Source organism: Medicago sativa, chromosome 5 (assembly GCF_051527215.1).
Source record: "Medicago sativa cultivar Bolivia chromosome 5, Bolivia_mono, whole genome shotgun sequence".
Lineage (NCBI taxonomy): Eukaryota > Viridiplantae > Streptophyta > Magnoliopsida > Fabales > Fabaceae > Medicago > Medicago sativa.
The window spans coordinates 32,638,801-32,655,801 of record NC_140753.1 but is presented as its reverse complement, the minus strand read 5'-3'; the positions used below and the strand labels follow the sequence as shown (position 1 = coordinate 32,655,801).

Sequence of the window (17,001 nt, the reverse complement as noted above, 5' to 3'; positions counted from 1 at the left end):
TTCAAGACTATGAACATTTGAAGTACAAAACATCAGGAATATTTCATCAAGAATATCATCCTAGATGTTTTTCATACATCACTTCATTGATGTTTCACTATTAGGATTTGATTACATCAAATGAGAGTCTTACAAATCATCCTAAGTGAAACAAAAGGAACATTCTGAAGTCTCTCGAGTTCAGAAAGTTCAATCCAACTACATGCTTTTTCTGACATGAACAGTACAATTAGCGGAAAGTAAAAACTAAAAAGCAAATAAAAAAGCAAGATCTAGTCTTATTCAATAAGGATTCGACACATATGGGAGTTGGCACTGTACAAAGCAAACCAAATCACCTAAAGCATGGACTTGAAGTGACAGTTCCACTTTATCTCTCCTGCACTAGCTCCAAGACAGATTTGAAAGAAGATCTGATCCAGGAACATTATGAAGTTCGTACAAAGAACAATCTTCATGATACAACCCAAAAGTTCATGTGATATTCATATGATGAAACCCAGAAACACATATGACCTTCATCCACATGAACCCAAGAACAATATCCTGATGAACACAACAACAGTTTGAAGTATTCTCAAGAACACAACAACATTCTGAAGTATTTTCAGTTCAGAATGTTCACCCAGATTCTCAAGAAAAAGTTGGTGGGTCCTAGGACACGTGACACAAGATTATTGGTTACACTCTAACGGCTATAAGAGGTCAAGAAACTCTATAAAAAAGAGTGGAAGGCTCAACATTGAAGCACAACTTACAAGCATACAAAAACAACTTATTAAAAGTGTTTAGAAAAAGCTTAAAAGCAAATTGATCTCACAAATCAACTCAGTAGACTATTAAAATCTCTAAGAGTGTGAATCAATTCTCTTTCTTATCTTTTCAAAGATAATCTTCCTCCTCCATTTTTCTTCATCCTCTTGTCTGATTTCATTCAAACTTCAAATCATTGTAAAGAAAAATCTCATCTAGCTTTAGGGGTACTAACTTGTTAGTTTGAGCAAAAAGTGTAAAGTCTAAGTGGGTAACTTAGCAAGAAGGTTGCAAGCCTGCCGAGGCTTAGAGAATACAGTTGTTGTAATTGTTCAGGTGAACAAGATTGCAAGGCGCAGAATTTGAGAGGGTATCTCAAGCATCATAGTGGAAACTCTCACAAGATTGTGAGGAGTGGACTAACCCACATTGGGTGAACCACTATAAATTTCTCTGTGTTCTTCTTCTTTTCCCTATACTCTTTACTTATAGTATACACTACACACAAACACATTTATTTATTTAAACTGATTTTGCATTAACACTTCATAACGTTCTGAAGTCATTCTACTAACTTAACTATTCCAAGTTCACAACTTGAGAATCAATTTTAAGTTACATGTTTAATTTTAAAAGGGCCACAATTCAAACCCCCTTCCTTGTGACTATTATATCTACTTCATATACAAATTAAAGGATGAAAATACTTATTCACTCAAGTTAAAACTCTTCACTTTTTTCTAAAATTATTGTAGAGTTTATTTGAGAGCAAAGACAATAAGTATTCAAATACAAACTGTTTTCAATACACATTTTTTCAGGAAAATTAATTTTATCTTTTACGGCGTGCACTACTTCCCGAAAAATGTTTTTTAGTTTATAAAATGTTTATGAACACTTATTTAAAGTTTTCGGTTTGTAGTCTTTTTTATTAAATTTTTAGTTTTTTTAAACCAAAAAGCAATATAATAAGTTTTGTAGAAATTTTATTCAAACTGGAAAAACTTTTCAGATCCAAAAACTTTTACATATTGAAAAACTTATATGGGTGAACTGATGCTCAGTTTGAAAAAGTTGAAGTGAAGTTTTTCAAAAATCTTTTTAAACCGAAAAACTTTTTCGTATTTGGAAACTCATGTGGTGGTGAATTCAACTCAATTCGAAAATATTAAAAGTGAGATTGAAAAATTGATTTGAAAAATTACCAAGTGCTTGTTTGGGCTCGAGTTTACAAGCACATAAGCACGTTTGGGGTATTTCTAAAGCAAAATTGTCGTAATTTCTAAAAGGTAGGAATTGAAGCTTTTGGGTTAATGTGGTTAGTTGCCGTGGTTTTATAGAAAACGTGGGTTGAAAAACGCCGCCAAAGGAAACATTAAGTAAGAGGAAGAAGGGTAAAATAGACACTTTGTAGGGTAAAGGGTAAATATTTGCACTTGCTCGACAGTGTTTCAGCTAAGGTGTGAATGCGAGGGACATATAGATAGATTTCTTCTTTACACTTTGCAGTTTGAAAAATGGATCGGGGCTCTTTCTCCCCGCGAACCCGAAATACCCGACCCAAATCCGATATCTACTCTACTTTCGTAATCCACAACGACGATGACGACGACGGAGAAACCAACCGGCGCCGGAAAACCGCCAGCGCGGAAGCACAGGAAGATCCATACGCAACAATGAAGTTCAAAGACAACGGCCACGATGACAATGACGATGATGAAGATGAAGATTCCTTTCTCCCTCCGCTTCTCAAACGTCTCCCCAAGGACTTCGGCGGCGGAGCATCGATGGATTACGACGATGACGAAGATGAATCTGGTGATTTCGGTACTATGATCGTGAAAAATGATCGGAGCCGGCAGCGAGATCGGTCTTCTTCCGGCGTGGCTTCACCGGCGGGATCCACGTGGAAGACCGGGAATTCTTCTCAGGCGAATGCTTTGAACGATGATGGTGATGATGATGACGGAGGTGGATTTTCGACTTTTGTGATGCGGTCGACGGTGAGGAATAGCGAGAGAGAGTCTGTGAGTGGAACGATGGTGCGAAGGACTGGAGGAAATGACGGCAGTGGAGGTGGTGGTTCGACGATGGAGAGAGCAATTGCAAGTATGCAAGGTGTGGGAGAGTTTGGGAAGCAGAGGAAAGGAAGTGGATCTTCACAGAATGAAGCTATAACAACGAAGGTTTCGACGAGTTCGATTCCTGATAGTGTTATTAGAGAGGATCCTACTACTAAGTATGAATTGCTCAATGAACTTGGTATGTGCTAAAATTATCAATTCGAGCTTTTTCATTATGTATTCGCTGATTTTTGTTTTGGTTTGTATGAATGAATTTGTAATGGTTTTGTTTTTGGAATTGTTGCAGGGAAGGGTTCATATGGTGCTGTTTATAAAGCTAGGGATTATAGAACCTCTGAAATGGTTGCTATCAAAGTCATATCATTATCTGAAGGGGTGAGTTTTTGTTTCTTTTTGTAATTTAATTAATTGGATTGGATTGTGTATGAACTGTTTTGAATGAAGTATGAACTATTATGATTGTTGTGTTTATTAGGAGGAGGGATATGAGGAAATTCGTGGTGAGATTGAGATGTTACAACAATGTAATCATCCTAATGTTGTACGTTATCTCGGAAGCTATCAAGGAGAAGAGTATCTTTGGGTAAGAACTAAGAGAACATTGCCTAAACCTGAAATAACTGTTTGTATGACACTGCTTTTCTGAAACCCTTTTTAGATTTAGTGGTTTTTTGTTTGTGATTTATGAATATTCATGGGTTTGCCATTCTCGCTAATGATTTGTTTGCAGGGATGTATTCATATTTGGATTTTGTTATTTGTTTGTTGTGTCTTTTGCTAGGACTTATTTTCTTAAGTTATTTTTATTGAGGCTCCCTTTTTTGTATTGTATAAATATATAAACGATGTGGTTGATGTTGCTTGTTATACTATGGTTTCTGAATCTCTGATTAAGATTTTGGCAGATAGTGATGGAATACTGTGGTGGTGGTAGTGTTGCTGATCTGATGAACGTGACTGATGAAGCACTGGATGAGGGTCAAATAGCATATATTTGTAGAGAAGCACTGAAGGTATAGTTGATTGAATGGATTGGAACTGGATGTATTTACTGATATTGTCATACTCGTTGATTCATCGGTTAGCCTCTACAAAGGTTTTCAGTTGATTGAATGGATTGGAACTGTTCTTCATTGCTTCAAATAAATACTTTTAACGGAATTATTTGGACTAAGATTTCTGCTGTAAATAAAAATGATATTGTTTTTGTTTATTTTTTTTCTAATATCTTCCTGGATTATGCATAGGGACTTGATTATTTACACTCAATTTTTAAAGTCCATAGAGACATTAAAGGTGGGAATATCTTATTAACTGAGCAAGGAGACGTCAAGCTAGGTGAGCACAGTAGTTGTATTTGTGTAACATTTGCCGAGTGTGCTTAGTAATTATAGTTTTTGACGATTATCATTGTGTCCTTTAACATGAAAATCATGATTAGTATACATTGAACATGACTATCTTATTTTTCCCTCCTCCCAAATAAAAAGTTGAATTCACTATTTTGTGTTGTTACTTTTTCTTGATATTTTATTTAGCAAGTAGTTACGACGTCTTGGCTTATATGATTGAGATGGGTGTTTAGATCTCTAGTCTTCATATTAAAATGCTGTATTATTGTATAACATCTAGAGAGGCTATTCTGCTAAGAAAGGGTGATTGCTTTTACAACTAGTAAATCACTCCCTTCTAAATTCTAAATTATTACTTCAACTACTAAAATAGTAAAGTAACTGGACCCCTTGTAATGGTAGTTAAGGATTATTAGGTTTTTATATTGGGCCTAACTCATCCTTACAAAACCGGTTTGTAAGTTGAGGAGTGCTTCTATAAATTCTTATCAGTCTGATCTATCCAATGCGGGACTTGGATTTTGCCCAATACACCCCCCTCACGCCCAACACTATTGGGCCTGGTGCGTGTATAAATGGTGGGTGGCCCGTATCGATAGGCTCTGATACCATATTAGGTTTTTATATTGGGCCTAACTCATCCTTACAAAACTGGCTTGTAAGGTGAAGAGTGCCTCTCTTTATATCTGGGTTGGCTTGGGACCTTGGAGTGTGCTCCTCTTAAGGTCTCAGGTTCGATTCTCCCTGGTGCCAATTTCAGTGGGTTAGTTTGGCTTCTTTTAAAACAATAAGTTCTTATCAATAGTCTTATCTATCCAATGTAGGAACTTGGGTTTTTCCCAAAAAGGATGAAACTAATATTCATCACATGGTTGCTTACTCTTCAATTTGTCATGGTGTCTACAGTTTGAGCTGTCCTTATCTTTCGATTTGCAGTTGTTATTGTGCCTTTCAATATATGTATGCCATGAAGACATCAATATTAGCTGTTTGAGAAGAATGTGATATTTTTAGTTAACCAGTGATGCTCTCTTCCACTCCTATTTATTTTTTCAATGTTCACTGAAATTAAGATTTATGGCATTCAAATTTTGATATTTAAACATAATAACATCTTAAGTTCAATTCTGATGCCTTTTAAAACCATAAAATTTCAACAAATTCTATTCTATTATTTGATAGTCAATGGTAGTATGTTTTGGAATTGCTCTTAAATTTTTTTTTTTTATTCTTTTTTCAAGTCTATTTTTGAAAAAAATAGTACATGCGAAGTCGTTGATATTATTCAATAGCATTGCTAGTCATAATGTCCGTTTGATGCATTTCAAATAAGTTGTCAGAAGCATTTTAGGAGCTGGACTTCATTATGTATATCAACTTATCAAGTATAAAATTGACTGTGGCATACTTCTTAGATAAAGCAGCATGATACTAAAATAAATATTTATATCCAAGGCACTAATATTCTTGGACCTTTAGCAACAGACTGATTTAGATTCCTGTTTCATAATGAGCAGGGGATTTTGGTGTTGCTGCACAGCTTACAAGGACTATGTCAAAGCGCAATACGGTAGTTGTTTTGTTTAAAATTATTTTAATGTTATTATGTCATATAATAAATGAAGTCAGGAGTAGGAACATGGTTTTCAATTCTTAGATGACAAAGATATGGTGTTGAAGTAAGATTGTTAATTTTTATATTAAACAGCAGGAACAAACTTTTCTTACTTACATCATGGTATTCCAATTTTGAAACAAATACTAAAATGGAAATGAAGAAAAAAAGTGCCATTAAATGCTTATCTTATTGGGGGACATATCTTATGTTTTTTGTTTGAATAAACTGTTTTTAGATTTAAATGAAATGAAATGAAACATGCATCTGACTTCCTTTTAGCACAAAATCTGTCCCTGCATCTTTACATCCATAAACTGAGATTGAGATAATTGTCCTTTGTGCATTGTGAATCATGCTAGTGGCATTGGCTTTTGGTGCATCTATTGCCAATTAACTTGTATAATAGGCGATATTAAATTTCGCATCCTAGTTTCTGTGTGCAACTTATTGTGACTTAGCAGTTGTTCTCATTCCCATTATATTTACTCAGTGAATGTTCCTTTCTCTTATCTTCAAAGTACTTTCCCTTTAATTTTTTCTAAGTATTTTCCCTTAGTAATTTGATTTCCTTTGAGTTATTAGACATTTCAAACCTTGAGCTTGCCCTTGAGAGTTTCCCTTTAGCATTCTTGAATGTGACGTGAACTTGATATATAATTATATTCAAAAACATTTTGATTTGCACTGAGGTGTTTCTGCACATTTTATATGGACATGTTATTTATTCTTTTTATCATGGCAGGACTTTTGATGTTTCTGTTTAATGTGCTTGTAGTTCATTGGAACCCCTCATTGGATGGCTCCGGAAGTCATTCAGGAAAGTCGTTATGATGGAAAGGTACCGCGCTTTCCAGAATCTGTTAACCTAGTTTTCATAGTTGTGCTTGTGCACTTTCTTTTGTTGCTACTGTACTGCATCTTCTCCTTGCTTTATCTCCATGTGCCTTAACTTTTTTTTCCTCTGGTAGTTGGTTTTTAGGTTTGGATTTAAGAGTAAAAGTTGTTGTACATGCCATATGTAGTTTTATTTAAAAATTCACAAAGGATTTTTAATTTGACACGTGAGTTTCTGATATAGCACCAGATATTTACTGAATAATAACAATAATTATATAAGAGCAAGGTAGATAAACTCAACTTTAAGATAAACTTAGCCCCTACAACAAACTATTGATCCCTTCTTTCCTTATTTTCATAATGCTTCATCTTCTCCTATGTTATATTAAGTGATGCTTCATTTGACTAAGAGCTTCGTATCTTTCATTAAGTTCTGTGCCGCAGCTTCTGTGTTAGTTTCTCCTTCTATAAACCGAATAACTGTAGGAGGCTCTTTCCCATAGACCACATGAAAAGGAGTAGTACTAGTGGAGACATGAAAAGTAATGTGAAGGCCAGTTATTTATGATGTTAGTTCTATGCTAGGTCACTTGTATTTCATGAAACATTAATGAAACAAATAATTCTTTAGTATTTATTGCAGTTAGATTATTCGTCAGACCTGTATAAGGTTTTACTTATTTAACTATGATTTTCAGGTAGATGTCTGGGCTCTTGGTGTGTCTGCAATTGAAATGGCTGAGGTATATCCATTGCTTATATTTTAAATTCTCTGACTTCCAAGTGATCTGTTAGTTAATAAGTACTACTTCCTTTTCTTTCCCCCATTTTTGCTCCCAACTTTACGATATTTGCAATTGATTTATACTTACTGTTCTGTTACCCCTCCCTATACTTACTGTTCTGTTGCCCCTCCATTCTTTTTGCCCTTCTCCCATGAAGAAACATTTGTTGTAGTGTTATTTGTGTTTTGAGGAGAAACACTATACATTCTATCTCTATGTGGTTGGGTTGTCATCCATAAACTGTTATTTATTGTATCATGCAATTAAATGGAAACATCATGTTAGATCTCATTTTATATCCTGGTGCTGCACTAAAAACAATACTCATTCTGTTATTGTAATTTTCAGGGTGTTCCTCCAAGATCATCAGTGCATCCGATGAGGGTTAGTAACTTAAAACTTTGATTTTTACTGGTGTGTTAATCATAAGTGATTGCACGAGCTCTTCTCCCCTGTTTTCTTAAGTAATTTTTAACTGGTAATTTATATTAATGTTCATATAATGTTCAAATGATTGATTATTTCATCCACTACAACATGTTAGTCAATTTGTTGGGAGAAACTTTGATCTTTGTATAGGTGAATTAGGAGGGAGAAACAGAAGAGTAACTGAGAGAAATAGACATGACATTTGACATGCAATGAGATGGAGGGAATATATATTTGATCTCCCATGTTATTAGAGTGATAGAAACCTGGTACCTTATTACAAAGAACAGATAAAGTTCTATCAATTGTAAGGCTCTGTTCCCTCCATATGTTCAAAGGCCCTGGCTCTCTTTCAAATGACGAGATTATCTGTCCCTCTCAACCCTTCTGCTTATTTATTGACAACTTGCCCGATTTCTCTAATTATTCCCTTCCTTGTCCTCGACTACTAACTAACTAGCTCGAACTCCTTTAACTAACAAATCATCAGAGTTTTTTGATGGACTATTAATTAGTTATGAATGAAAGAGGATCTAAATTCTACTTATGTCAGAATTCAGACTTATGGTATCTGTTATCTTTTTTTTTGCGATAGGTGTAAACTTTTTATCTAAATAACGTCAAAGTTGTTACTTTTTCCTAATTTTCCTTGCTGTGAAAATATGCTGTATGAAAAGTTTCTTAAGGAATAGACGAGTTTGTGAGAATCAATGTGAAAGGAAATACATTATATAGGTAGTTTCTTCTGTCAGAAAAAAGCTACATAGATTCTTGCATTCTTTGAGAAATTTATTTGTATTAGTGTTTTTTTGAAGAAAACATCAACTTCGGTGTGCTTCCCTATTTTGGTATTATAATATATAAGGAAATATTGAAATTATGGTTGTCTGCAAGCTCAACTAATGTACTAGAATAACATTTGTTTGAAGGCATACCAGGGGTTTTTAATTCTTTAAATTTTTATTTTTGTAATTGGATATTTTTGGGATAGTCAAGATCATGGTTTGCTTTCCTTTTGAGGTGAGGGGAGTTATAAAGTTGTGTTTTTCCTTTGTAGGTTTTATTCATGATATCCATCGAACCAGCTCCAATGCTTGAGGATAAAGAAAAATGGTTTGTTTCTATAGTCTATACTCAGCTCTTTTTGCAGATAATTTCTGAAGCAGTGTGCTTCAAACAGTTGGTTAATGATCCATGATGCTATTTGGTTTACTAATTCAAAGGATATTTTCCATATGCTATATATATTTTGTGCTTGTTTTTATCTTTTTTTAAAGGCAGAACCGAGTTTACAATGCATTTACTACACAATCTCTCAGATGCTTTCTTGCGAACTTTTGATAAATGGACCCCATATTAAGATGCCACCAAATTTAAACCACATGTATAGTTAAAGTGAGACCTTGATTTAACAAAATCATTTCTCATATGTTGTATCTAAGATACATGTGTTAAGCAAGAACTTCATCAGTTGACCTATGCAATTTGGAGTCTGAACAAAATCTCATATATACATAGGCTCTTTCCTCTTCTGTGAATCTAACACATTCATTTAAATGATAATACACTATCACATGATAAGAAATAAGAATACAAGGTTGGTGCTTTTTAGTTAAAGAACTCATTGTATTCCAAATTCATTGTAATTTCTTCTCTATCTCAACAAAACTTATTCTGTTATCCCAATATTTAAAAAATACAAGTTTTCTGTCTTCTATGTCCAATGGTATAAGTGCATCACTCTGATCGTTATTTGCTAGTTAGTAGTCATTACTCACTCTTAGTTGGCTACTATCGTAATCTCATTTTCCCAGAGCCAATATCTTGATGGCGCCTGAGAGTTGAGTAGTCTCAATTTCGTGATGGTATCTTTTATGATGGTGTTTTTAAATTTGATTTTTCTTTTGTAGGTCTCTATATTTCCATGATTTTGTTGCAAAGTGCCTGACCAAAGAACCTCGACTCCGCCCTGCTGCATCTGAGATGTTGAAGGTATGCTCAGTTATATGTTTCGGATAAAAATCTAGTGACTTTGAGAAGTCTTACTCATTCAGAGCTGATTGTATATTAACTATAGAAGATTTCTTAGAAGAAATAAGAAAAAAAATAGTTACAGTAAATGTAGAGAAAGGTGTAGCCACTAATATATCAGTTGGTTAAAATATTTGTTTCGGCTGTCAGTATTAATTTATCCTTATTATATACTTCGATTTAAGTATTTAGTGTTAATTGAAGTTTCTTAAATTGTTGCTAAGAAGGAGATTACTGAATTTTTTCTCAACTATTTCTGCTCTCATTTTTTCAAATATTTTATTTTTATGTGCTTCCAAGGCCATTTTTCTCCATATCTCTACCTTTTCATTTTTCTTCTCTCAACTCTCCAACTAAGACTATATTATATTTAAAAGCATGCACAAATGTCTTGGTCTTTGATATGTTCAATCAGCTCATCTAGATCCAAGATAAAAAGATAAGGGCTCAAAGTTAACTCTTGGTGCAAACTTAGTAGTTATAGTAAAGTCTTCTATATCTCATTCTGTTCTTATGCTAGTGTGTGTGTGTGTGTGTGTGTGTCTTTGATTTCTGAAATTTTAGCATTCAAATCCGAATTGGTTTAGAACTCTCAAGGAACCCTGTTATATCTTTTACAAATCAATGAAAATCTTGTGGAGATGTTTTGATTTCATCAATAGATCTCGATCCGTCTCTGTAATTAGTATTTAGCTTTCATAGTTGGTCCTTCCCATTTCCCAATATAAACAAATTTACTTTTTGTGATACGATTCCAGCTGGGTGGTTGAAATGGAGAAGAGCCTCAGGTGTTTTGTGCGATAAGAAAGTACCACTTAAGCTGAAAGGAAAGTTCTATAGAACAGCAGTCAGACCGGCAATGTTGTATGGTACAGAGTGTTGGGTGGTTAAGATCCAACACGAGAGTAGAGTAAGTGTAGCGGAGATGAGGATGTTGCGCTGGATGAGTGGTAAGACTAGACATGATAGGATTAGGAATGACACCATTAGAGAGAGAGAGTGGGGGTAGCACCTATAGTAGAAAAGTTGGTAGAAAATAGGCTTAGATGGTTTGGACATGTAGAGAGAAGACCTGTAGATGCCGTTGTTAGAAGAGTAGATCAAATGGAGGAGAGCCAGGTTAAAAGAGGTAGAGTAAGACCTAAGAAAACCATTAGAGAAACCATTAGAAAGGATCTAGAGGTCAATGAGTTGGATCCAAATATGGTTTTTGATAGAACACTATGGCGTCATTTGATCCATGTAGCCGACCCCACTTAGTGGGATAAGGCTTTGGTTGTTGTTGTTGTTGTTGATACGATTCTTTAAATAAAATTGTGAAACTTGATTCTTGTTATGACTTGACTATAATAATAAATTAAATGTGAATGTTTATATATAGTGTTTCAATATTTTACATTTCCTGCAGCACATATTAGTATGTTAAAAAAAAATAATCGATCAAAACATACACTGATTATCTAAAATGACCATGGTAATAATTTAAGTGGTGGCAGATCGATCACACGTGAGCTTTTATTTTGGCCATTGCTTGTGTTTGGTTTCTAAACAAACTCGAAATGTATGTCTTTATAAAATTTAAAACTGCCGTGATTTATGCTTATCAAGTTTGCAATTGCATGTATTTTCTTCAACCGTTCGGTGTTTCCATTGAGTCAAGTTCTTTTTTGGCTGTCCAGCACAAATTTTTTGAAAAATGGAAAGTTGGATCTGCTGCGATGTTTCCAAAATTAGAAAAGGCAAGGCAAGTCAGGGCTTCAATGGCTTTACAGGTGCAAACTCTTGCTCCAGCTGCTGCAGGAGATCAGGTATGATTTAAACTTCCTCCCATCCCTCTTCTCTCTTTTAGTTTTTCTCACACACACACACACACACACATACACACACTTATACACATCTACTCAGATTCATCCTTCTCATCTATCTGGATTAGTGGATTTGCATAGTTGAAAAAGCAGAGAATAATTTCCGTCAGTAATAAACATTCTTAATCTGAAGGAGCCAATGATAGCTTCCATACTTAATGACGAGTACGGAGATACTGTTCCATCCAGACCTCAGAACATAGGCGTTGAGGAGGCAGCTTATATCTCATCACATGGAACTACGAGGAAGCTGCAAAGGGTGGATGAGGTTGACAATAGTGAAGGTCTGCCCATTCTTGCGTCTTATCTGTAGCCTGATTTTAGTTATTGTCAAGGTTGATTATTTCTTATTGTTACATAAAGGATGTGTTTCACGTTCTATGATGGGAGAAAATGAGGTTTGAAAATAAAGTGGGCGTGCAAATTTCACTTTATAGATAATTGGGCATACACAGGGGCCGTAACCCTCAAATCCCGGTTGAACTGAATTTTAATCTTTGTTGGACATACTTGTGGGAACTTGAACCTAGCTGCTGTTGGACTGGTTTGGTGGTGATTACTAGCAGTTGTCAAATGCATGCTTATCACATTGAAATTAGTTTTTGAATCGAAAGACGTATTTTTTGAATCGTGAATTTAATCTTATTATGCATCGTAATTATTTGGAATTTGGTATATTGGCAGGTAATTTTGGCACTATGATAGTCCATGGGGATGAATTTAAGACCACACAGGATACATATTCTGCTAGTTATAAAACGGCTTTCACCAGCAGCACAGGAGGCAGATTATCTGACCCTGGGTACTTACTTGCCTGTTTAACTCTAACAATGAATTTCCTTAGATTTTTACATGATAAACTCATACATCAATTTTGAATTTACCTCTCTTCACAGCCATTCATAAATTTTGTTAGAGCCACCTGTATTTAATGGCTTTAAATAGAGATAGGCACAGAAATTGATTATGACATTGTCACATGAAAATGTAATTCCCATTTACCACTACTGCCTATATTTTTCAAAAAAATTGGCAACCCATAATTTAACAAGTTTTACCTTTGCAAACTTGTAAAACGTGCATTATATGCTTACTAGAGAACCTTCCCTCTTTTTTCCTTTTCATTCCTCATGAGTTCTAATGTAGTTTTGCTTTCTTTTGTGGATACATTTTAGGGTTGGGAGTCTAAAAGTTGGCGACATGAACACTGCCTCTTTTAGAGGATCTGGTCCTACTGCAGATACCATACAACCGGCTTTACCATCTGTTAGTAATTCAACAGAGCAGAACCTTAAAACAAAAGGCACTTATCGAGCACAAGCTGGTAGTGATATAAGAAATAGTACACTTCAGAATGAAACAGTCAACCGCAAATTCGCTTTACAAGATAAGGTATTTTTTGTAATTTGATTTATATATTTTCCGTCAAGTATAATATTCACGTAAGTAATCACTCCATTTGAGCAAAGATTGTGCTTTTTGGTTCTTTAAGTTTTGTCACTCCTTTGTGATTTGTAAGTATACTACATATTATTTTATTTTTTAATAGTTAACAGCCTTATCTTTTGTACTCTGCTCTGCTTTCATGAATGTCTACTGTGAGACTGGTGTCCAAGATTTATCACCCGTTTACTTTTTTTTTTCTATCTCTTTCAGCTTTGGTCCATTTATGCCGCTGGTAATACAGTGCCCATACCATTCTTAAGGGCGACAGATATATCGCCTATTGCTCTCCTTTCAGACAATGTGCTTGGCGGCATGCAACAGGATACAAGTGGAACTGGAACAGTAGAAGCATTGCAAGAGCTTTTTGGTGGCGATGGGCAGTCCAAGAAAGGTCGCAGAGGAATAAATGAGGTGACTGTGTGTGTGTATTTGTGCACTCGTCATGCATAATTGTTTTTTGTGCACTTCTTAGAGTCACTTACACTGATTTGCTAACTGTCATGCAGCAGATGCCACTTCCTCCAAGCATTTGCCAAAGATTGACCTCAAGTTCTACTCTAATGAATTTGGCACAGGCTTTAGCTTATCATAAGATGTACGTCCCTTCGGCTTTTGCAGCAATTTTTTTTCCTTTCTTCCAACTCAATGTGCAAATTATCGTAGTAGGTTAATTTGTGCGAATGCGCGTAGTGGAGAACTATATAGGTTTTAACCACCCTACTTGTGTCAATAAAGAATACTGGGGTCATTCCTTCTGATATGATGATTCCTTTCAGTTCCTCTTATGCGTGTATTAGATTCCTATGTAAATTTCGTATTCCTTTGCATAATTGTTTTACTTGTTATATTAGGTGTTACGAAGATATGCCACTACAGGAGTTGCAAGCAACCCAGGAGCAGCGAACTATTCAAAATCTCTCTGACACACTTAGAACCATTCTTCGGTTGTAGATTATACCTTACTGCCTCTATTTTATATATCCCCAAGATAAGTTGACATAACCATTTTCCTTTAGCGTGCCCTTATTATACGATGATACTTCATATCAGTGGCAGTGAAGCAATAGTTGTTTTTGTTTTTGTTTCTTAGGTGTTTGATTGTGACTAGTTAGTTTTGCTGGTTTGATTACTCTGTTCCAGTCAAACATCGTGTAATATATGGGTTTAGTCAGCTGTCACATATTTATATGTAAATATTTTGTATCTAGGTCTTTTTATCAAATGTTGTAGTCTGGTGGAATTTTTGGAGTAATGCTAGAAATTTGTCTTACCCGTGTTCAATAACACAAGATGGAGGAAGTGCTTGTGAGTTGCGAGTTTCATTCAATGGTAATGTACAGATTCATATTTTATTTTACAATTTTTGCTCTGGTAATTTTTTAAAAGAGAACGAATGTAAAGAAAAGTGTATTCTTAATAATAAAGAAATAAATGTAAGCAAACATATTAAGATTATTGAAAATCTGGAAATTCAAAGACGGATGAGTGTCAAAGATTCTCCAAGATACCTCCCGGCAGCCTCTGTTGATTGCTTGTTCAGACTTCAGGGGAGTGCACATCTCTTTCCATCCTCCTCCAAAAAGATATAAAAGTGTAGTTTGTTGATACCATTGCATTGAACATTTGCCAAAGGTGCTTCTGATGAAGCCAATTATATGGTGGTGATCCACCTCAGAACAAGAGCCCGCTTTCTTACAAAGAACCTGAAGATACAAATGATGTTTTTTCTACACCTAAAGACATTGGTGTTTGAGAATCTTTTCCCCTGATCTTCTCGTCGGCTCTGTGATAAGACGCTGTCCTCGTATAATTTAATGCAACCGAGGTTTCAAGTTTCAACCATGTTTCTCTGTTTCTGGGCTTTAGGGATTCTGGGAGCAACTCTAATGCAATGGCCATTTGTTGTTAATGGAGCTGTTTGGGTGTGATAGTTTATGTTATAAGAAACCTTCATTTCTTAGAGTATGTGCATGAAATTTGGAAAGACAAAATTTGGGGTTTTGGAAATTTCATCTAAATTCAAGGGCATTTTATCGAAATTGAATATTTTAGACATTTTGACAAACAAGATTTTCAGCATGTGCTTTTGTCAAGGACTTGGATCCTGTACGGGCCATAGCACGTTTCAGCGGTTGTACATGATCCTTATACCTTCGTTACATTGACCGTAATTTGAAGGAGTGTCCTTGTACATTAGATATATGAAATGAGCTCATTATACTAATTGATCATTCTCTCACAACATTGGTTAATTCTGGAGTTCCATTTCATTTCTCTTCGATAACAAAAGCTTCCACAGTTGTTCTCGCCAAAGTTTTGCTCAAAACTACTGGTCGTTGCATTCTAGTCTGCAAGATTCATTCTTTCTCTCATCATTTGACTCTAATATATACTACTTCCTGTATGAGTGGTATTTCAAGAAAGAAGAGAACCACATGTTGACCGGGACTAGATAAGCTAAAGTTATTTCATTTTTTTTGGCAAAGTTATCACCAAAGTGTGAATCATAAATCACTATAAATAATATCATCAATTGTACAAACATTCTATCATACAATTCCAGGGCCTGAAGTGTACCCTTAGCTTGAAAAGGACATTCCAAATAAAATGGAAGAAATTAGGATACAATGGAAAAGACATGGATTGAAGAGAGAGCACGAGCACAACTTGAGTTATCATCATCAACTACAGCTGACAGACGGGCTAGACAGCATAGCATGGCTACACAGGAGAGTTGTCAACGGCTTGTCATCAGAGAGTCCTTGAATAGGCTAATCCTAATGTGTATCCAAGGTCAAGGACCGTAGGAATAGCAACCGCATTTTCAACTTGCATGTACCTCGGTTTGATAGGGCTGCAAGTTTATAACAATATGGAAATCCTTGTAGCCTTTACATTCTCTCGGACGCTATGAACTCTGTCTTCTTTTGGGTTGAGAAGAGACCGGTTATGAGATTATGCCCTTGTTGCCACAGCGTGGACACAACTTCACAGCACTCTTTCAACAGAGGAGTCTTATTCCACCGTAACATTCACCCCTTTTAAGTCCCTGAAGTTTGCCTCCTTCTAAAGTTATTTCATATTTTTTATTTTCAACATATCAAAAATATATTTATCTATGTATGTAGCCAAATATTCACCATAGCACATTCGATTCTTCATAAATGAAATTACTTCATAATTTTTAATGGTGGCGACATTTAATTTTTAGTTTGAGAAAGATAGAATTATCAATTGACTTATAACAAAATAAATAATTTAGTGAGGGCTCCTACTCCACCGAGGCTGAGTTAGGATCCAATATTTTGTTCTCTTTCCTTTTGTTTCATGATTAGAGTATTCATAAACTCTAAATCATTTCTATATAGTATTTGAAATCTTGAACTATTAAACTGATTGCTATTGGTTGATTTTCATTCATGGTTAGCATTTTCAACTTAATTCGATCTGGGTTAATTCATAATCGTTTCCATTTTGTAATCGAATTAGATTAGGCCTCAACTCAAAATAATTATCATTTCATTTTTTTTTTTTTTTGGTTTTCTACATGTTCCCGTAGTCATATACGAGACAGAGTCGAGCACTAAACCTGAACCATCACTCCTTTCTATAATCAACTACAACTTCTCTTGTCTTAAAATAATTAATAAACTGATTATTTCTTTACCTTTAATGAGTTTTCTTAGTAATTTCATCGTTAAATTCTTTTCTCATTTCTTCGTTAATTTCATCGTTAATATCAGTGAACAACCTGCCCTGGCAATTCACTTGCAAATCATTAAGATGGGAGTTTCGTGAAGA

The 17,001-nt window shown here is 35.0% G+C and overlaps 1 protein-coding gene across 2 annotated transcripts; it reads left to right on the top strand.

Annotated features, from left to right (window-relative positions):
* The first annotated feature begins 2,260 nt into the window (after positions 1-2,260).
* On the top strand, positions 2,261-14,452 carry SIK1 (Protein kinase superfamily protein). Of its 2 annotated transcripts, none has more exons than XM_085715112.1 (18): positions 2,261-3,015; positions 3,124-3,212; positions 3,313-3,420; positions 3,743-3,850; positions 4,085-4,175; positions 5,707-5,759; positions 6,583-6,645; positions 7,343-7,387; positions 7,778-7,813; positions 8,916-8,971; positions 9,769-9,850; positions 11,569-11,697; positions 11,888-12,038; positions 12,439-12,556; positions 12,930-13,146; positions 13,411-13,611; positions 13,710-13,795; positions 14,052-14,452. In XM_085715112.1, the coding sequence occupies exons 1-18, from the start codon at positions 2,271-2,273 to the stop codon at positions 14,149-14,151; spliced, it is 2,478 nt and encodes an 825-aa protein (XP_085571238.1). In that variant the 5' UTR covers positions 2,261-2,270; the 3' UTR covers positions 14,152-14,452. The 2 variants fall into 2 exon arrangements, with proteins under 2 accessions (XP_085571238.1, XP_085571237.1); XM_085715111.1 differs by having other exon boundaries at positions 13,707-13,795.
* Positions 14,453-17,001: the final 2,549 nt, after the last annotated feature.

Coding starts and splice junctions, on each gene's coding strand:
- SIK1 (XM_085715111.1), top strand. CDS start 2,271: ATGGATCGGGGCTCTTTCTCCCCGCGAACCCGAAATACCCGACCCAAA. Junction 3,421..3,742: donor AAGGAGAAGAGTATCTTTGG/GTAAGAACTAAG, acceptor AGATTTTGGCAG/ATAGTGATGGAATACTGTGG. Junction 3,851..4,084: donor TTTGTAGAGAAGCACTGAAG/GTATAGTTGATT, acceptor GATTATGCATAG/GGACTTGATTATTTACACTC.